The sequence below is a fragment of the Phlebotomus papatasi genome, chromosome 2 (genome assembly GCF_024763615.1).
Source record: "Phlebotomus papatasi isolate M1 chromosome 2, Ppap_2.1, whole genome shotgun sequence".
Classification (NCBI taxonomy): Eukaryota; Metazoa; Arthropoda; class Insecta; order Diptera; family Psychodidae; genus Phlebotomus; species Phlebotomus papatasi.
The window spans coordinates 63,704,165-63,726,621 of record NC_077223.1 but is presented as its reverse complement, the minus strand read 5'-3'; the positions used below and the strand labels follow the sequence as shown (position 1 = coordinate 63,726,621).

The window sequence follows — 22,457 nt, the reverse complement described above, 5'->3', positions numbered from 1 at the left end:
TCTCATCCACCACAAAGTTTTTTTATTCTTAAAAACCGTCTTCAAAAATCTCAAATCAATGACCTAATTTAAAAAAAATTTAAATGAAAACTTCAGAAAACATAGTTGAAATGTTATTAACTTAGAAAAAGGTTGGTTATTACTTTACAATACTTATAGTCAAAAACTTAGACTAATGGAGTATTTTAAAAACAATTTTTGTCAAAAATTGCCTTTTTGAAATATTTTAGCGTTTATGTATACAATGATAGGGAAAAAGAGTCCCAGCTATGCGCAGTGCTCGAATTCACGAGAAAAAGCTATATGCGAAAATATGAGTTCCTAACCGATTAAATTGATTCATAAATTAAAAAGAAATCATTCTGAAATAGAAAATTGTTAAAGAAGAGTTTTAGAATGTTTTGGGATGATGGTATATTATCATGGCATTTAATTTTACCGATTCATTGTCGATTTAGTCCGATGTTGACGGGTTTGAAATTTTAATGCCTTTCTGGAAAATCCTAATTTTAGTAAATTGAAAATGAAAAAAAAAGTCTAGAATCCGTTTTCGAATTCAACGAGAAAGCATGGCTTGGGACGGAAAGAAGGGGAGTACCGAAGACCGGAAGTCGATATCTCTTACCGTGAGTGTTTTTGAACAGACTTCTGCTCGCTTGGTATGTAAGCCCAAGAAATTCTGTGTTTATTACCGTTCGTAATCTAGGCCGGTGAAAAAAGTGGATTACACAACTGCTCTCTTTTTGGAGTTCAAGCAGTAAAATGAAAGAAAATATGCTCTATTTTAGTTTTTTTATACTGCGTAACACCTTGTAAATACCTGGAAAAAATATAATCAGCCAGATGGGGGGTACTGGACAAAATTTCAAAAGCCATGGGGAAACTGGGGCACCACCAAACACGGGGTAGCACCAAACACTAAATTTTTATTTCTAAACTACTTGGACTATTTCGACCATTTCTTAATTGGACAAGCATCCCTAAAGTGCATATAAACTCCTATAGGCCTTGTCCTCAGAAGTCGAAGATCTGATTAAAAACTCCCAGTGTTTGGTGCTACCTTTTGTGTTTGGTGGTGCCCCAGTTTCCCCTAATCTCGAAATCCAATATCCCGTAATCCAAAATCCCAAATTGCTAATAGTGTCAGGAGTTCTGGTTGCAAAGAAAGTTTTTCTGTATTTTAAGAAATTATTCTCCGTGTGAGTTCATTCCTCTCAGAATTTTGACCATCCGGGATTTTGGCTTTAGTAAAAGTGGCGGAAAATGGGTCACTGGCGAAATATCAATAATTCATTTTATTTTAGCTTGAATACTGATTGTTTATATTTGGAAAATATTTGCATGAAACAGATCCACTCTTTTATAATTCAAAACGAGAATCTGTTTCTCATTTACATTTTGCAAAGAGTGCGTCTAACATTTGATTCAGGGTCTGTCAATCAAATATTCCCCAAAGTAATTAGCATATTCCACAACAGATTCTTTTTCAATGAATCAAAATTATTATGAATATAACTTTCTTGAGAAATCTTTGCAGCTAATTTGTGGCAAAGATCACGGACTTTTTCACTGTATAATATGAGCAAGATTACACAAATAATTAGCACAATTAGCCAAGAATAGGAGCCAATGGTAAAGAAGATAATGCATATTTCATGTCAAAATTTGCGAGATTTTTTTCAGTCTAACTTATTTTTTGCATTCTTCCCGCAAATTACCAGCTAATTCAATGGAATGATGTCCTTGTGCATGAGAATGAATATCAAATGATTGAGATCACGTCATTAATTTTTGCAATAACCCAGAATTAGATGGGGGTGGTACGGGGTCCTGTCCTCGAAAGGAGGCGGATTTGGGAGTTGATAATTTATTTAGTTGATTTTTTTTTGGCAAAGTTTGCACTTAGAATACAATGAGAGATGATAATCTCACAGACTTTTCTCTAAATAATATTTCCATTAATTTTTCTTACTGATAACATAGTCAAAAACTTTTAAAAATATTGTAGACATGAATTTTCTTATGCTTTTTAAAACAAAAGAAAAACGAAAATTTAAAAATAAATGAACAAAATAGAACTGAAATTGTTAATGAAGGAAAATGAAAGATGGTGTAAACTTTTTTGAACTTAATTAGCGCAAAAATCCTTTCAAAATAACAAGAAATAGCTGTATGAAAAATCAATGGAGATATAGTCTCCTTGAGTTTTTGTGAAGAGGAAGATGAAAGAAGAATATTTAAATGTTGAGAAGTAATAATAGTTGTAAGAGAAGATAAAAAATGTAGTATTTATTATCATGTAACTAATTTATTAAAATTACGTATATTCCCACCAAAGTTGTGTCTTTTTTTCCCATCAGTTTGGAGAAGTGCTTGAGAGGAAACCTTGGAAATCACGTGAAAATTTCTTTTTGTGCAGGGGCTTTGCATAGTTTAAAATCTGATGAAGAATACAAAGTGTTAATAGGGAAATTTGTCTGATAATTTTCTTTGGATGGTTTTGAAAAGATTATTTGATTACTGGGACTTTGTGAAAAACACTGAAATTGTCTTTACGTTCCAAAAACAAAAAAAAATAAATAAAGGAAAGTAGCAGATTAAATTAGAGAGTAAAATTCAATGTGGTAAGTAAATTTTAAACTGAAATCATAAATTTTTTAGTCTAAAAAAATAATGAAATTGTCTTGTCAAAGCTAAACTTAATTAATAAATAAACTAAATTTGATTTTAGTAATCTACTGACATTATTATAAAAAGTGTGAGAAATACAAAAAATATTCATTCTAAAACTTTTCTTCTGTTCATGAAGTTCTAGAATTTCTGAACAAGTACTTCCAATCCTTTTTCAAAATATTAAATTAATTACCATTAATTATAATATTCGTCAAAGTTTTCCCAAGTTTTATCTAATGTTTCGCATGTTTTTAATATGTTTGTTAATATGTTTTTTAGCACTTTACTGTTCTCAAATGCTTCTGCATTATCGGCTTTTCTTGGTTTTGGTTGCTTTCTGGATTGTTTTCGTCAGTTCTTGCCATGTTCTAAAACCACCAAACAGTCGTGACACGAACCAACATAATGAAAAGTCAAATATGGCGCTATCGCAATGAAAATTAACCTTTGTTTAGCTTTTTAGTGCTCTCAAGTGCTTCTGCATAATGGATTTTTCTTTGCATTCGTTCTTGTCACGACTGTTTGATGGTTTTACAGCAAGAGGATGCCTGGAGAAAATAGTCGAAACAGGAACCAACACAAAGAAAAGACGATAACGAAGAAGCACTTAAGAACAGTAAAGTGCTATAAAATACATATTCAATGCTCATTTTTCATTGGAATAGCACCATTACAACAGTTACTCTATCATTAAACTTTGGGTCTGATACTTTCTTGTTATACTTCAATCTACAAATTTTTCAAATTTTTTTTTTTATAACATAAACTATAAAACAGAAAGTTTTATTTAAAAAAAGGAAAAGGGGTTTTGCAGCACTGGCACTGTTTCAAAATAAAATTTTTTCAACTATATGCTGTTGATTCTTCATTTTTTAATCTTCAAAGTAAATCTGTTTCAGGTTGTAATAATAAAACTCACGTGCAAAATTGTTCAACAAATATTCAAAAAGGGCCCTTCGGTAAACTTTTCAGTTCCTGCTAATCTGAAAAATTTAACTATTAACTAAAAAAAAGTAATTTCAAACACTGAAAATAAATTTCCTATTCACAGATAAAAATATTTAAAATAAAAAAATTGAATTCAAAAATTTTTGGCACTCATTAATGAATACTCAGAAGTACCTATTCATTAGACCACTATGAAAAAAAGGCGGTAGAATTCGCTTGTTTGTCAGGTATAAAAATATATCAACTTATTAAGGTAAATTTTATTCATTATTTAGAAGAGTAACCATTAATCCCTAATTCACCTAAAAGATATTATTTACACCGTTTTCAGATCGTTACCGCAAATGTAAAATCAACGTTACTAAAAAAAAAATATTTTATATTTTTGGATTTCTCGGATTTCTCACAGGGAAGGCACAAAAATTACAAATTCATTCGAAATGGTATTCGAAAACTCATAAAAATGACATGAGTTTACACAACTGTCACCTGTCACTGTAGCGCTTATTAGAATAAGAAAAAATTGTTAGATGAACGTATCCAGAATTGAATTTTTTTGAGCTTTCACTTACAATAGAGTGTGTCAAATCTGAATCTCTCAAATTCGAACGACGCGACGGTTGAATTCAAAATGTCAATTTTGGGGTTATGTTAAAAAATTTGTGTCGTGGATGATAGAAAATCATTTTTCTTTGCTTTTTCTTGAATTAAACGAATAAAATGAAGAGGACGTTCGCCACTACGAAGATTTGTAAGAAAGTACGAGCATTTGATTTAAAGTACTATTTAATCTCAAATAAATTCCGTAAGTTTTGAAAATATTTTTCGAATTTAGAAGGTGAGAAATGCCGAAAATAACCCCTGAGCGTTCGAATTTGGAAGACTCTACTGTATCTTTACAGCATTTAAAATTCTCGTGGCCTTCAAATATATTTTTTGTGCTACCTATACGAACCGATTTTTCTCAAATACGAAAAATCGCTTGCGATTACAGGGGTCAGAAGGGTCAGAACTACTTATTCTCTAAATATAACAAAAATATAGTACTATTTAAAAAAAAAATTTCTCTAACTTGAAAACAAATTGGAATACGATCCTTCAGTAGGGGAAGGTGGGACTACATTGAAAACGTTATTTTTCGCATATTTCCAATACAAATTGGGCTTTAATGCAATGTAATTTAGATAGGCAAAACGAGCAAAACATTTGTGGATCTAAATTAAATTACGATTAGGCCCAGTTTTCTTTAGAAATATGTGAAAAAATATCGTTTTCAATGTAGCCCTCCTCCTCCTGTTATTCAATAATTTAGATTTTGAAGATTATGTTTATGCAGTAGACTTAGACTCTCTCCAATTCGGGCATCGTAAACCGAAATGTCATCCGAATTAGAAGAAAATCGGGCATGAAACTGTTTAAAATCCAACGTTTTTTGTTTGCCAACATATTAATATTAAATTTCCATAACACATATTTATTGTAAATTCCATAAAAATCCTCTGTTATGAAAAATCACAACTCAATTAAGAAGCCCCATTACAAATGTGAACATACAGTAGACTCTCGCTAATTCAGCTCCTTATAGGGCTACTTTTTAAATCGGGCAGCAGTTAAATTTGAAAAAAGTTTGTTGACATTTTTCAAGTTCGATTATGAATATCGAATGAAGCATATATGCTCAAATTTGCCATGTTTTGCCTCGGTTGTGATGGGATTTTGCATTATTAAGAGGCTTTCATGAAATTTACAATTAATATGAGTATGTAAACTTAATATGAGTATACAGGTAAACAAAATATCGTTGCTTTCAAACAATGTGATGCCCGAATTTCTCTCTAATTCGGGTGACATTTCGGTCCCAAATGCCCGAATTTGAGAGAGTCTACTGTATTTGTTTCAATAGGCGAACTTAACCAAACTTGAAAAAAACTGAACAAACTTTTTTCAAATAATTGCCACACAACTTAAAAAAATAGACCGATATTAAATAAACCACACTAATGAGAGACTACTGTTTTTTTCTTGAAATTCAGGAACCACGATTATCACTTTTCAAGGCCCAATTCCTCCATTTTTGCATTTAAGTACTATATTCTTTAATCTTTTCGTAGAAGTCTTCCCTCTCTAAAATCAGCAGCTCCATTCTTTTTGCCAAGATTTTGCAATTTCAATGGGATTTAATGGATGGTTCAGCAAAGAAAAAGACCGTACAGTATAACATTGAATTTTTATATACTTTATTTTTCGTCAAATTAATTACTGATGCTTTTGCACATGATTACCGCACCTCATTCCACAATTTCTTTCGCTGCTTTTTATCTCTCAATTTTAAACATACAACATTTAATTAAATTCACTTGTTTTTCCTCTCGACGAATGGCACAATCTGTTAATTAATTTTAAAGAAAATCTTTTTTTATTGTTACACCTACATTTTTCCATCAATTATTTCTTAAGTGTAACCTTTCTATTCATCTTAAAATTGATATTTACATAATTTTCATCATGCGACATAAGCTTTTTCTTGCCATCTCTTTTTGCAAAGTTTAATTCCGTGCATTTTTTTTGGGGGAAATGGTCGAAGGACCAGAGATAGGGAAATTGTCTCCCCTCAGTAGTGTTTTATGTACAAGGACAAAAGAGGAAAAAACACATGAAAATCCACTCAAAAGTGATCTTCGGTGATCTTAAAAAAAGCTAGGGAGTCCTACAACTTCTGAATGATGTCGAATTTCTTTTTAATATCTACCGTCTCACTCTTGGGGTCGTACTTCTTGCGGGCAGCCAATTTTGCCCTCAGTTCAGCAGCAGTCATTTGAAGATTGAGTCCACCACTCTCCCGTGAAGCACTGCCCGTTGATCCCCCGCTACTTACGGAATTGGTGTCAGCTTTGGGCGTCGTGCCATTTGTGGTGGATTTCTTGGTCTCAGGAGGACTGCTGTTGTTGCTTACGGGTGTTTTGGGTTCCACAGGACTCATCGGTTCATGATTCTTGTGCTCCTTGGTCTCCTTGTGCTCCTCTTTCTCCACTTCCACCTTTGGACTCTCCTCTTCTTTCAAATCGCTATTTGACTCAGTTTCCGTGACAATTTGATTGTCCTTGGTTACCTCAATGACTTCCGGATCCACTACCAAGAGAGTTACCTGTAAAAATTTTATCAAAATAAAATAGTTTAAAAAAAAAGGCTTTCAATATTTCATGACCATCCATTAAATCTACTTCAATTTCGTCTGTGTAATGTATTCACCGGATAATACACCAAAAAGTGTAGCTAATGAATACGTTATGAACTTTTAGATTAATTCATTACCACCGCTCTCTTTGCTCCATTTTCTTCTCAATGGCATTTTTACATAAGTTGAAAATTGCTTTTTCCCAAAAGAGAGAAGTTTAACAAGTTGTCCCGAAATGCTGAGAATCTCTTTTGCATTTCTGAGCACGCCTAATTTGCTTTCAGTGGTTTTAAAAAAAGTCCACTAATGCAAAGGGACATTCAATGAGAATATCAAAGTACTCAGAAACCGTCTAAATGGAAAGACGAAAATCTCATTAAGCAGATTTAGATTATTAAGTACATTTTATACTCAAATATCATTATAAAAATTAAAACTTGCAATAGTATTTGTAAAATAAGTGCTACAGAACTAATACTAGTTTATAAATAGAAGCTTTGGAGTTTTATGATTTAGTTTGAGATGACGTTTAGCTTACTAAATTAAGCGACTTTATTATGGGGATACGTGTGTCGCATAACAGCATATATTTTCTATTTTTTAACATAATAAAAAAATTATTTACGCTCCTGCACACAAAAATACAACTTTTAAACTATATTTTCTAAGAATTTTACTTGAAATTTTTAAAAATTCAACCATTTAAACCCGGGGAGGAATGATAACTTTTCGATACTATCGAATCGATAGCATCGATAATTCTATATTTGTTAGATTTAGTGAATAATGGAGTTTTAAACATTTTTGATCCATTTATTTTACCATTCTGAAAAGAATATGACTGTTGATAAATATTTATATTAGCTACAAAAAGTGTAGCTATCATTTAAATCTTCCAGAATCGAGAATTGATGACTAATAAATATTCTAAAGAAAAAGGGACAAACAAGTCAAACAAGAAGTGTACTAGGGGAGCTGTACAAAATTTCGGCCAACTTTTTTGTTCCTGAAATTTCCATCAATTTTTAGTTTTTGCATTCTCTAGAAATTATACAATGCAAAAAAATTAAAAAAAAAAAATGCCATTGATGATGCCATAGATAGTGAGAAAAAGACTGGAAGAATTACAGAAAGGTAAGAAACTATGAGAATCAGTTGGACGAATTATTGCCCAAAGCTATATCTAAATTTTTCTTGATTTTAAAACTTATCAAGAGTGATTTTAGAGAAAACAAAGGCTATAAAATATCTACAAACTTCCAAGTTACACTTCTTAAACAGAAGTAACAAAAAACTCAAATTGTAATAAAAGTATTACAGTAGAGCCCCGCTATAAGCCATATTTGATTCCAGATTTGACACTTGTGTCGCACTATAGTCCATGTCATTTTTTAGAATGATCAACGACTTTTAGTATTGAAATTGCTCGACGGCTTCCACTTTCTTTGCGTTTGTGGTACTTATCCTCGCTCTCTTCATTATGGATCACAATTATCACAACTACTCAATAAAGTTTGCCAAAAATATTAAAATAATTATGACATTGCATGTCGCGTACTAAAAAACATAACCTAACATAAAATCAGTGTTTTGAAATCAACGGTAGATAAATTGTGGACTATAGAGCGATGGCCTATAGCGAGGCTCTACTGTACATTTAAAACTTAAGACTTTGGCGCTTGCATGCAACTATGCCGAAATTTGGTACAGTTACCCTAAATTATTTTAATTTTAACTATGATAGTTTAGAATTTCTAATGTTAAAGGAAAATAAACCTAGCATTAATTATATTCTTGAAGTGGACATTTGAAATACTAATCCTACTAAAAACTTCACTGAAAGAACCCTTGGGAGCTCAAATAAAAGTATTAATATTCCCTGCTTGATCTTGAATTCGCTCTTAATATTTTCAGTTCAAATTTCAATAGGTTTAACAAGTTAAATTAAGCTTTCGTTGGAGATCTTTTTTCCTAATTTTCTCTTTTATTTTTTTTTTCTATAAAAAAAAAAGAGATGGCAAAACGTCCCAGCTTTGCAGAATGATTGAACTCGCAAGAAAGAGCTTTCCGTGTACTATCTTTTCGCGTGGTTTTAAGGTGCATTTCGGTTTACTACCGATTAAATTGATTCATAAATTTAGAAAATCATACCGAAATAAAAAATTGCCCAAGAAAGTACATTTTCGAATATTTCAGCGTGAGTAACAATCATACGGACAAATAAAAAAAATCCGAAAAAGGTACGTACTTTAACGATTAATTACCGATTAAGTCAGATGCAATCAGGTTAGAAATTTCAAAATCTTTCAAAAAATTCAAATTTAAGCAAATATGTTGAAAAATAGGCCCTTCAAAGTGGTTAAACATTGTCCTTAGAAAATTCGATATCGAAATGTATTTCAAACAGTATCTAAGAACGAAATATTTGCCTTGACTACCTAAAAAAAAGCATATTCGAAAATGAAAAAAATCTAGGAGCCGTTTTCGAAAGATCAGTACCTAGAATCATTCGATTTTGTCATGTATTTGTCCTCAAAGATCTAGTTTTTTTTTAAATCGTTTCACAATTTTAAATTGTTAGAAAATGGAAAATATAATTAATGAATCGCTTCTCGGCCTAACGGCTAAGATCAAAGTGCGGTTTGAAATATAATTACATGAAGATTGTCAATTTTTCGACGTATTATCTATCATTCGGTAATAAAATAGAAATGAAGTGGTAAATTATGTCGACTTCGGTTCGGGATAGTAGTGAACTCGGTAAACCATTCACAAAATTACCTTCATTAAAAGACCGAAAACTTGTTTTTATATACCGTTCATATCACTCTTCAACATTTTTTTTTTTGAATTGCCTCGAAAACCTTATCAGAAAAAAACTGTTTTCGTTTTAGAAATGATAAAATAAGATTTAAAAAAAAAAACAATGAATATTTTGGATTTATAATGATTATACGAAGCCCTAAGACTTTATCAGTGCGTGATTTTGAAACGACCGAATTCTATTTTGTGTCTTAGAAATTTCTAGCAAGCAAATATGAAGGATCAAATTCTTTTTTGAGAACCAATAATATTCATTTATAATAAAAATTAATAAGTTTATAATTTTCTTTTTACAAACACTATAAATTTAAATTATAGTATTTTGTAATTCCACGTATTAATTCTTAATTTATTTTAAATAGTTTGAATATGGAAATACCTTGCACATGTTTTTTCTGTAAACGTAGCTTTATTTGTTATATCATATTGAGAGATTGGAAAAAAAAACTTGTACGATCCCTGGCATTAAAATCAATAAATATATTTTGCTATCTGCCTGTTCATTTAATTTAAACAGCTGTATCAATGTAAAAACTAAATAAACTTCTATCCAGAAATTTTTCTTATCATAACATAAATTAAGTTTTATTTTGGGCATTAAACCAATCAATTAAATTTATTGAATAATACTACATAATTTTATATTGATAATGAATAGAGATATTGAACATCCCATTATCATTGCATGAATTAAACAATATATGTATCATCACATGGTTAAATTTACAATTTTAGATTGTATCTATTTTTCATTTATGTAGTGTGCAGATACGTTAACCGAATACTGTGTTTTTCCAAAAATAAAAATTCTGAATATTTTGGAATAAAATTGAAGCATAATTAAACAAAAAGGAGTATAAATAGAAAAACAAACTTCAACTGATTAAAGTTGTTTTATCTGAAATGCCTTTCTAATCCATTTTTGAGCATTACCTCTACGATATGATAACCATACCCAATGCATATTTAATGTATTTTTAAAACAATAGGAAAATTCAATATTATAATATTAAAAACTAAACAAAGCCATTTATTTATTTATCATTTCATAGGCTGCAATAACCACTGTTCACCAGTGAATTCCATAAATAAAATTCAAATGATTTATGAATAAAGATGACGATTAATAGTAAAATTCATAATATTTCAATGTTGGCAAAATGAAACATTTTGCATGGTCACGGAAAATGCTTTTGGAACTATTTAGCAAAGAAATGAATAGCAAAAACTACCTGAGCATATCGAAGCGTATTGTTTTTGGCAAATTTTGAGCTCAAATTCATCGAAAAGCAAAAAGGTTTTAATCAAATGAAGTTCATTTTTTTTCTGAAAGTGACGAAAAAGCGAATAATCTACTTTTCATAAAATTTAATTTTAAATTTTTTTAGCATCACTATAAACGAGTTTTATCTGTTGTGCCCTGTTAGTCTCAAAATATTATTCAACAGCTATTTTTAAATCACTAATTGAACGCTATATTACAAAAGCTTTTGGGACAAAATTGTTTTTGATAAAAAGTTAATTGAACAATCAATTTTTGATTAAATTATGTACAACATGGGACAAGAAAAATTCGCAAATTGTTTATGTGTTGGATCGAAAATTGGAGCAACAAGAGAGTCAGATAGTCAAAGCAATTGAGTCTTTGACTAACTGAAGTGGGTTTTAAATTAATTTTAGCTTGTGATTCTTTCACGTTCACAGATATTGTGATTCTGCGATTCAGGAAATAGGTCTTAAACAACCCTGATTATGAAAACGACCAACAATTAAAACCGGTATCATATTACTGTAGCGGTCCATTGTACAGTATAACTCAGATTTGGCAAGAGATAATTTTCCTTATCTGAATTATCTCGACAATATGTTTTTATATCTCTTATTTTATCTGCTCTAAAACCGATCTTTATGTACTCTTTCCGTATATTTTTCTTAATAACCCAAACATTTCAGAATCAATTTTTAATAGAAATCATAAATCTACTTTAGCCCTTAGCGAAATATTTTAGCATTTTTGGTGATTTCTCTAACTTATTAGCTTATTCATATACACAATTTGGACCAAGTTCCGAACTTTAAAATCCATGTTTTAAAGATTAATTTTACATTTATTTTGCAATATTTAAAGAAGAAAAAAATATTGTGAAAAATTTGAATTTTCGTACATTGCACGCTGGCAGTTTTTTGAAAAAATTATTGCTTCAATTGATTAATTGTTATCGGTAATGATGCCTGTAGGGGAATTCTGTAATTTTCGTGACATTGTCACGCGTGAGTTCGAAACCTGACAATGCCAATCGTGCTTTTTTGTCATATAATATGAGTTCGAAACTGCAATTCACTGATTTTTTAATAAAATGTCTTTACTTAGTGATATTATGCAAATACAGTCTGTCTTGGTTGATTTATTTAACAACATTCATTGTCATTTTAATTTCCAAAAATCTCAAATATGTGACTTTTGACAATGTCACGTAAGCTAAAATGACAATGTCATGGCTAGAGAATCGCATTTTCGAAAAAGCTCTCCTGAGATTCAAACCGAATTTGTCATATGGCATTGTCAGAGCGTTACAGAATTCCCCTCCTGAATAGTTCTCAGTTTCACTTTTGTAGATCGGCGTTCATTATTATTTTTGGTCTTTCTGTTCTTAATGTTGATATCACCATTTCTAAAGCATTTAATTTTTACGGTTCATTTAGATGATGCATGTTAGTGGAAGGCCTCCTCAAACAAACGATAAGCTTTTGTTTTTTTTTTAAGTTAATGGGAAAAAGCAAATTTTCTCACAAATCCGTTTTTTGGCACAAAATATAGAAGTTTGAACGTAGTAAAATACTACGCTGCGTTTTCGCGAAACGGTAAAATAGGGTCATTTCCAAAAGTCGGACAGTTATGAAAGTAGAACACACTGAAAGTCAGACTACGAAAGACCACCTAATCATACAAGAAACTCTAATAATGGAGTAGCACGTTAATGTTATAAGTAGTAATCGCTCGATAAAATGCGCTGAGACAATGCCACGAATACTTTTCCAGACTCCTAGTAAATTCTCATCAATAGGCAATGCAGCAAGTTTTCAAAATATTTTAAACAAATATAAATGGGCAGGAAGAAACAAGGGAAGAAATTGGTAATATCAGATCGACTCCTCGCCATCTTTAAACAAATTTTAGTATGTTATAGCTGAATCTAAAAGCTTTCGTTTAAAAAAAGTTATGTCGCGCAACTCTCTTGATCCGAGCTATAAAAAAGATCAAAAATCGAATATTCAAATGACCATAGCCCTGTAAGGGAATTCTGAAACAGTATGATAATGTCACATGACAAATTTAAATTTTTTTTATGTAGTATAGTAGACTCTCGCTCAATCGGGTCTTTTCAATCGGGCGCAAAATTTTGTTGACAATTTTAACGTTTGATTTTAAAGCAAATTTGTTCAAATTCGCTGTAGTTCCTCTTGTTTTATCGTAATTCTTTATATTTGAGCGCTTTTTGTGAAATTTACAATGATTTTGATGTCTAAATCTCACGATAATTTGGATGACATTTTGCCCCATATGCCCGATCGAGAGAGAGTTTACTGTAAATTGAAAAGAACTAATCGAAAATTTCATGGGAAACTGTATCGAAGGCTTTGGACACGTCCAAGAACACTGCCAGGACCTTTTCCCCAACTTAGAGAATTCCACTACTGGTTCTAATTGTCATAATTTCAAAAACTGAAAAATTCCATTGTAAGTTGAATTTTCAGTTAAGTAAGTTGAAAACTGTTGTCGGCGTTATCGGCAAAATTCAATTCACAATCGAATTTGCACGCATTTCAAGTTGCAAGCACTCCGAGCCCGAGTACCCGAAGCCGCCTGTAAAAATCTCATCTATCAGCTAATCTGGGATTGTCACTGTTTTTTTTTTAATTTTCATCATTTTCAGTTTGTCCGGGATAGAGTAATTTTCTAAAAGTCGGATAGCTTTGAAACTCGGACACATCGAAAGTCGGGCATTGAAGGACGGCTTCAATAGTCAAATACAGATGAAATTGAGCTGTTTCTTAAATCTCCGTCTTTCCAAATTTTACCGTATTTGAGCGTATTATTTTCGACAAACGACAGTCATTGCACCCAAGTTGGATAAGAAACCGTATTACCAATGAAAGAATCACAGCTAATATAAGCTAAATCAATCTTTTCACCAATTTTTTTTTGTGCTGGAAATCGTGTACTGAATAGAAAATAATCTGAGGGACCCACCTCGTTGGGATTGGCTTTGATGCGCTGAACCACCTGTTTGTGGGTTTCGGTGCCAATGTTCACATCGTTCACCTCGATGATTCTGTCTCCCTGGCGCAATCCTGCCATCTCAGCTGGTGAATTCTCATCCACCTTCCCAATATACTGGCCGGGCTTGCCCTTCTCGGCGTGCAGATTGAAGCCATAGCCATCGAAGTCCTCGCGCTTGACCACATGACATAAGCGTGGCTTCTTTCGCGCCTCCACAGAATCCACTGCATTGCGTTGACTTTCTGCTGACATTGTGTACTTGTCTCTGGATCTTCACCTCTTTTTGCCTCTACTCTGCCTCACACTCCGTCCACACGGAGCCACATTCACTTGTATTCTCAAAAGCACGCGATCAATTGATCGCTAACCAACACTGACGCTGGGATCCAAGCACTGATCTTCACTATGATGCGCTCAAAATTCTTATTTAAATTATTTTTTCTTCACAATCTTTAAGCACTTTTCCTCACTTTTTCTCTTCCCTCGGCAGATATTCTCATTAGATTCTTTCGTAACACAAAAAAAACTCTGCACTGATGTACCACAATCTGCTAGATGAGCTACCCTTTCTGTGCTGTGTCCGTTTTCAAACTGATTCACTGGGTATTCTCTCCTTTTGTGATCTTGTTCTTCTCCCCAGACAGTTCTCAGTTGGTCAAAAAACAAGATTTACAGCACAAAACACGTTCTATCTCTCTCACACTGTCGTCTAACTCTTATTACTTTTTTTTTGTAAATCTCTCTTGAAATTTATTTCACGGTATAGAGATGACTATTTTTGTGGCTAATGCAGAAAAAGCAACTGGAAGATGGGAACGCAAAAAAAGGCACGACTATTGGTAGATTTACAAGAATGCTTATTTCCAGAGCACAAAAATTGTGAATTTGTTACTCAATCCAAGACCACATAACACACCTGAATGGAAACGAGACTTGAATACCTGGCTGGCTCAAGCTGCTGCTGCCTTTTGCTGGAACTCGAATCAGTCGATTACCCCAGAGATGTATTGGGCTCCTCATCGGTTTTTCGCGCCATTTTTCTGTACACCCTTACTTGACATTTTCCCGCCCATATTCGCCTGTTACTCAAATCTCTGCACAATGATCCAGCAGAGATCCTCATCTAAATTTTTTTATTCAACAGGTTGCTGTAAATATCAATCATCTAATCCAGCCCAGAAACCTATTCCATCATTCACTCTCACGAAAAGCTAACACTTCTTCAGCTCTTGCTTGTGTTGTGCAATTGTATATAGATGTACAATTTTTATTGGATGGAAAATCGAAGCTCGTCACACACTCATTCAGGTGAAACGCATACACACCCATCATGCAGTCATTTTCCCAATCAACAGGGTGATGAAGCGGAAAATTTCGGGGAGAAGTCCCCAACAGACAATGATCGTGACAACGAAGATCGCGATCGTTTCCAATTCACGTGCAAAATTGCAAAATTTGATGATGAGTGCATTTTAAGCACTTTTTTCCGCCAGGAAACATAAATAGGAACTTTCTCTGAAGCTCTTTAGAATAATTGGATAATCGAGCGAGTCATGAATCGTTATTTCATTGTTAAGATCATATACATAATTCTCTTAAACCTTATGATTTGATATTAAAGCATGTCATGTATAGGTGGACATGAGAACAGCGCCGATCAATTGATCTAATCGACTGATCGGCGCCGATCGACCTCTCTAATCGACTGATCGGCACTCACAGTAATTCGTGAGAATCAGAACTATTTACCCCTTTTATCAAGAGGGTTGAATTGGGTTTTCCAATTTAAAAAAAAAAAAAACATTTTTTTATAAGTAGTGGAACTAAGGGCCTTGACAGACCTGAGGATTAGCCAAGAGACGGCTTAGCGTAATTATATTAGAAATAATGGTCAAACTACATTTCCATCATTTTCCACTAAGTCGCCTCTCGGCTTAAGTCGTAAGTGTGTCTAGGGCATAAGAATATTATCTCAAAGTTTTAAGTCAATAAAAATTAAGTTCTAGATCATAAAGGATTTGGAAATTTATATTATTGGACTTGATCAGTCGGGAATGACAATTTCAATCGCTTTTTCTTTAAAACTATAATGTAGCGATTGTATAATAAATTCCTCAACGACACAAGATTTTTTTAATAAACACCTTATTTTAGAAGGTAAAGTATGATAGAAAATTGCTTTATTTATTTGTTAACAACAATGTCAAAAAATCGTGTTCCAGTCAAAATCCCGAACGCCAAAACTCCGAAAACCAAAATCCGGAACGCCAAAATCCCGAAAGCCAAAATGTCGAATTCTTAAAAGTATCATAGCTACTCCCACGATTGCACCCGCGCTTGCTGGAGGCAAAGGAAAATCTTCTATGTCTTATTAGGAAATTATTCTAAAGATATTCCTCCATATAATTTCATCCCTTTCAGGATTTTGAAAATTCGGGAAATTGGTTTTCGGTATTTTGACCTTTTCAAAATTTTGGCTTTCGGGATTTTGGCTGCCACCGAAAAAATCGAATATAGATTTTTGTAAATCTTCTGAGTATAATTCTCTAGTTGTAAAATAAAAAAAATGTTTGTTGTTCCTTTTATTTCCAATAAGCTTCTCATCAGGGCTTTAGGGGGCTCGGAAAATCGGGCCTCAAAATTGAATTTTGAAAATTTGTAAATACATATATCAGAAAAAAATCATCATATTTTTTTATTTTATACGTTAAAGATTTTATTTTAAAAAATCATAATAAAAAATAAACAAAAATTAACTACACTTTTGATTTTAGATTTATTTGCTGTTCTGGGATTGAATAATATATAAGGGAACTATTATTACTCTAAATGAATTTGAATTTGGAATTTGAAATAAAGTATTTGGTAAGAAAGTATCATAAAACTAGATTTTAGAATCAAAATTAAAGTAATACAAAATTAAATAGGTAATTAGAAAGCTAAAAGATATAACATTAGTTAATCTAAAAATAGGGTCTGTGTATCTATAAAATAAGTTTTTACCTTTTAAACAAGATACAGTTTTATTTACATATTTTATTCAATCCCAGTTTTAATCCAAACTAAATCCAATACACTTTGGATTATGTAGGGTGGCAGCATTACTTGTGGCCTATCTTTACTTATGACCTTGTGCAAATTTTTGTTAGAAAATCATTCTGAAAACCAAAAAAATTGATGTGTTATCCTAGTAAGATAAAGTGGCCTCGAGTCGACCGGTTCCTCAATTCGACCGGTAGAGTTATTTATTCAATTTATTTATATTTGCACTAATATTTGGCCTATGATCTAACATTAATAGGTCAATTATTCCATAAATAAATACGAATCAGTGACAATTTTATAGAAATTCACCATTAAAACATTCAAAACCACCAGTCGAGTCGAGGAACCGGTCGACTCAAGGGCACTTTACTTTACATAAAATATTTTTAATTTTGAGGTTTTTCGATATCGTTTTGCGATAAGTTAAGTTTTTTGGGAGGAGGCCATAAGTAAAGACAGAGGCCACAAGTAATGCCCCCACGCTATCTGACTATCTGATGGAGTATCTATTGTAGTCGAAGCTTTTCCGATGTTCGCTAGAGAATTCTTTTCTTTTCAGATTAAAAAAGTTAGAATTTTTTCTTGAGTTTTCCATCCTTGCTGTGGGTTTTCTTCAGTGGGTAATATAAATATATTTTACAATTTGATTTTATTTTACAATTTGAGTAATATAAAATAAAAATTCTCAAATAGTTTATTTGGGAATTTTGTAATAAATTTTAGACTAAGTTTTAACAATTTTTAAAAAATTGTATCCCTTATTGAACTTCTCTTCGCGTTAATCTAAAATTTGATACAAAATTCCCGAAAAAAAAAGATTAAAGCGACAGAGTGTCAGCTGAAAAACGAAATAATTTGTAAAGGGCCTAACTTATTAAGGACGATTGGGACACCGGTGCCGCAAAAACGAAAATAATTTTTTCTGGGTATTGGAGGACAAAATAGCGTTCTCTAGTCAAAAAAAATTATTTTTGTTTTGGGGAGACCAGTGTCCCACTCATCCTTAAATGGTTAAATTGACCTACTAAAGAAAATCCAAACCAAAGGGTCGAAATCGAAAGCTTTGGCAAAAATTAGAAGTCTTTTAATTTAAAAGGAAGTGATTTCCATGGCAAATGCCAGAAGAACCACTTCTACTATATCCTATAAAGCTTATATGTAAACTAATAGTTGTAGACATTGATTCGATATAGGCAATTGAAGTTTTAAACCAAATTCTATATAATTTAAATTGTATTATTAAAATTAGGTTTGAAATGGTTAAATAATTTAAGATACATATAAATCATGTTTAAAACCAAAATTAGAGTGGTGTTTTAATTAAGGTATAAACAAGTGCATATAGGTCTGATGTAGGTTGAATTCAGTTATCGGGTTTAGGTTTGATAGTTTTAAATCAAGATAGACTTAGGTGGGTTGAGGTAAGTTACCAAATGAATTTAAATAAGGTCGAATTTTTTTCAACAAGTATCACAGTATTAGGTATGTTGAATGTGAAACGTAAGTAAAAAAAATGATAAGATATTAATTTTTATTAGATTTCACTACTAAATTTGAATTAGGCCTAAATCGAGATCTAAGAGAAATAGGTTAGGACTTAAAATAGATTCAATCTAATTTGCATTTACAGATTTCCATCAAATTCAAGATAGTATAAATTCTATAAACTTATAAATCTCAATCAGAACTAAGATCAAAATAATGTTGATATACTTTTCCTAATAAATTCCTTTTAACTCGAACATTTATTTAGACACTAGAGCAGTAGTGAAAACTGACTAGATACGATATAATTAGGTAATAATATAAATTTAAAGTATGTGAAAATCTTAAGATAATCAGTTCAAGATGCTAACTAAGTTAAGGTTCAGCATTATTAAATCTACGAAAAAAATACTATTCTACATTTAAAATATTTTAATTAAGATAAAGTTTAATGAAATTGGTAGCTTTTCCAATTTAAACTAATTATTATGTTTATTAAACTATCTTCTATCCTAAACTTCTAAATACCTCAATAAAGGATAGTGTCCAAATTAGTTCTATCTTTTGCATATAAAATTAGTAATGCTTTCGGTTAATTGCAGCAGTACGAGTCATTTCATTATAATCCGATAAGAATCATGTTTACTCTGAATAGTGCGGTGTTATCTGTATTTAATCTAAAATCCCTAGAGAAACATTATTTAAACTAATGTTTTCTCCACTAGTTCCGCAATTAAAAACATTAAAACACCATCTCAATAAGGGGATCTTTGTGCGAAAAACAGAAAAGTGGTAAATATTTGTCTTGTGATATGAGAAAGTCGATATGTAAATATGCTGAGAAGTAAGATAAACAGCGATTTATTTCATCTGCAAATAACCATGTGCGTAGAGTGAACAATTGCGATACAAATCGACAACACAGAAAATCTCTTGATCATCTTTTATTGCAGACCAACTTAGGGTTCAACTGGAGTAAATTGAGAAAATGAGATGGTTGCCACTTGCTGGGAAATGAACACAATTATTCATATCTCAATTAGTGATCGTGTTTTGAAATTTGAACCTACTCTTGTTGAGTTAAACGTGTGAGTAATTGAAAGGGAAAAGACTTTTTTCGTTCTCATAAATGGAATGAGAGATGCTTCTTTCTTTGGAACCATGGGAAATTCCGCGAAATGTGAATCACCTAGAGATGAAAAATTTCACTTTGAAAATAAACACCCTGTTTGTTGTTAGGTAAAGAAAAAAAATGATAAAATTCCCACAATACAAGAATCAATTTCATTTTCAGTAACACCATTTGAGATGTATGTCCAAGTGTTTTGGTCAGACTTGAGCTGGACATTAATACACCTGGAGTGGAGATGGGCAGCATATGTTTGTGTGCACAAGACTCACTTTTGACCGTTTCTTTGTCCCGAATCATCTTCCGATCTTGCATTGAAAGTTGGAAGCTTCCATTCACTCTCGTGTATGATCTTGGGATGGGAGAATCAACACAGATATACACTGTTTTGCCTCTGTATTTCTGACCAGAGATAACCGGCACCGATGTGATGTAATCGACAGGTAAATTCCAAATAACCTCGCGCTATCTCGACTCTTTTTTCTCATATTTTTCGCACGACTTGAAAGCTTTGGCTTTTTTAAACAGATATTTTGTCACAGCAGAAACCTTCAATGTCCGAAGAGAATGCTCACTGAAAATTTTGTATGTGAGGGTCAGACGAAAAGTCTAAAGCGTTTTAGTCCACGTTCACTACGTCTTTACGGGGGAATTTCTCTATGCGTAACATCTTCGAAGAATTCCTAATTGAAAATCATTTCTGATGAACATTCACTAAAACTTCTAGAACTCTGAAGTTATAAAGAGAATTAATAGTAATATCATTGGAATTTCTTTCCTAGAATTATACAATTTATTCTATTTAAACTTTATTGTGTACAAAATCATTTGAAAACTAATTAGCTATGTTAGTGCCTTATAGAAAAGCTACATCTATTATTTTTACGAATTTAATACAACTGAAATTTATATACATACTTATACTAATTTTTCTAAAATGAAATTTATAGTAATTTAGCCTAACCGCTTTCAAGTTCGCGGATACAAAGGTATTGGTTTCGATCAGTGTCTCAAGTTTAAAGAAGTCTTTCGAATATTTTACCTCATATTTTAAAAGCATGATCCAATTAATTTAAAAATAAACCTCAAAAATTGTTTAAAAACATGGATTTAAAAACGTTTCACAACTAGAGTTAAGTTCCAATCGAAAACCCATAAACCCCATAAACCTCTTGACTCTACCAGAACTCTGAGTATCAAAAACGAAAAACAATTTTTTGAGCCATTTTTATAAAAATGTTCTGTCAATAATTATAAAGTAGAATGACATCCAAATTAAAATAACTTTTAGAATCATTTATGCTCTGCAACATTCTTTAAAAACGTTTCTTGACAAAATCGATTCTAATTCGTCAAAATTTACAAGTACTTTAAATCTATTTCTTATATTATTTGGTATATGGAGACCTTTATAATCTAAAATTAAATATACTATTCTATGATTCTTTCAGAACTATTTAATTTTTTTTGAAGACTAATTACTATTTTTTTTAATCAGAAAAATTTCTATATCTGGTTTACCTACCATAATAATCTTATTTTTTTCTCTCGTACGGTCCGAAAAGAGATAAGTATGATTTGAAAAATCTCAGTCTGATTGGATTCATAGAAAGCCTACCAGTCCAGTATTCCTTTTCTTGATCAATCAAGATCTGTATTTCTGATTTAATCCAAGCATAGTAGGATGAATTACCGCCTGCATTTCCTGTTCATGCCCAATTCGATACCTGATAAAGAAAACATCACTCTTATGTCCTTCATGAAGAAAAAGAGAAACATCAAGGAAGGTCTATTTTACCATTTATTTCGTAATTATTCCAAGCTATCTTCTGGGGTCTAGGACTTAAACAATAGATTCTGGAATTTAATCACTTCTATGGAACATTGATAATCGAATAATCACAAGCGAGTGTTTTTGTCATTCTTCTTTGTATTTAATCTTTCGAACTAGACGAACTCTGCTAACACCATCAGAACCTAAGATCTTCACTTTTAAACAATGCTAAAAATTCACAATTATCCTTGCTGAGAATGAACTTTCGTATAAAATATGTGCCTTCACGGATCTGCTGCCTATCTCGAATGTTGTTTTAATAGACTATAAGTTCTTCTAATCTACAATTTTAGGGTAGCACTTGATTTGCAACTGATTTGGAATGAGTAAATTTATAAGACGTTTCCAAGGCGGTGCCAACCAAAATCCCGGAAGCCAAAATCTCAAACACTAAAATTCCGAAACCCAAAATCGTTAATTCCAAAATTCCGAATGAGTCGAAATCCCAAGAGGTTCAAAATCCCTAAAGGCCAAAATTTAGAACTGGTTAAAATCCCGTAACGCCAAAGTCCCGAAAAGCCAAAATCCCGAATGTGTCGAAATCCCAAGAGGTTCAGTTCAAAATCCCTAAAAGCCAAATCTAGAATTGGTTAAAATCCCGTAACGTCAAAGTCCCAAAAAGTCAAAATCCCGAAGTCCAAAATCCGAAAAAACCAAAACCCCGATAGCCATAATCCCAAAAAGCCAAAATCCCGAAATCCCAAATCCAGAAAGCCAAAATCCCGGATATCCTGAGTTACTAAAGATCTGTGAATGTATACCTTGATCTAGTTGAGTCTTAGATCAGGGGTAACATGATAACTTCTTTTCGATAATATCAACTGTCGATTCTGAAAAATTTTAACGATAACTGTGCATTTTGTAGCTAATAAATTTATTGTCAGTCACATTCTATTAAGAAAGTCACAATAAATTGCCTAATAATGTGTAAAAAGTTATCATTCACTTATTTTTACGGCCCAAATTATCGATAGTATCAAAAATTTATCATTCCACCTTAGGTATGACTGCAGATTTGCCCAAGATATTTGGAATCTATCGGTCTGTCCTCCGATCATTACAA

General features: G+C 32.0%; 1 protein-coding gene across 2 annotated transcripts; it reads right to left on the bottom strand.

Annotated features, from left to right (window-relative positions):
* Positions 1-5,836: 5,836 nt before the first annotated feature.
* On the bottom strand, positions 5,837-14,885 carry LOC129802352 (Na(+)/H(+) exchange regulatory cofactor NHE-RF2). Of its 2 annotated transcripts, XM_055848093.1 has the most exons (3): positions 14,818-14,881; positions 13,872-14,703; positions 5,837-6,766 (listed from the first exon to the last, which is right to left on the bottom strand). In XM_055848093.1, the coding sequence occupies exons 2-3, from the start codon at positions 14,151-14,153 to the stop codon at positions 6,329-6,331; spliced, it is 720 nt and encodes a 239-aa protein (XP_055704068.1). In that variant the 5' UTR covers positions 14,154-14,703; positions 14,818-14,881; the 3' UTR covers positions 5,837-6,328. The 2 variants fall into 2 exon arrangements, with proteins under 2 accessions (XP_055704068.1, XP_055704067.1); XM_055848092.1 differs by having other exon boundaries at positions 13,872-14,885.
* Between the last annotated feature and the right edge of the window lie 7,572 nt (positions 14,886-22,457).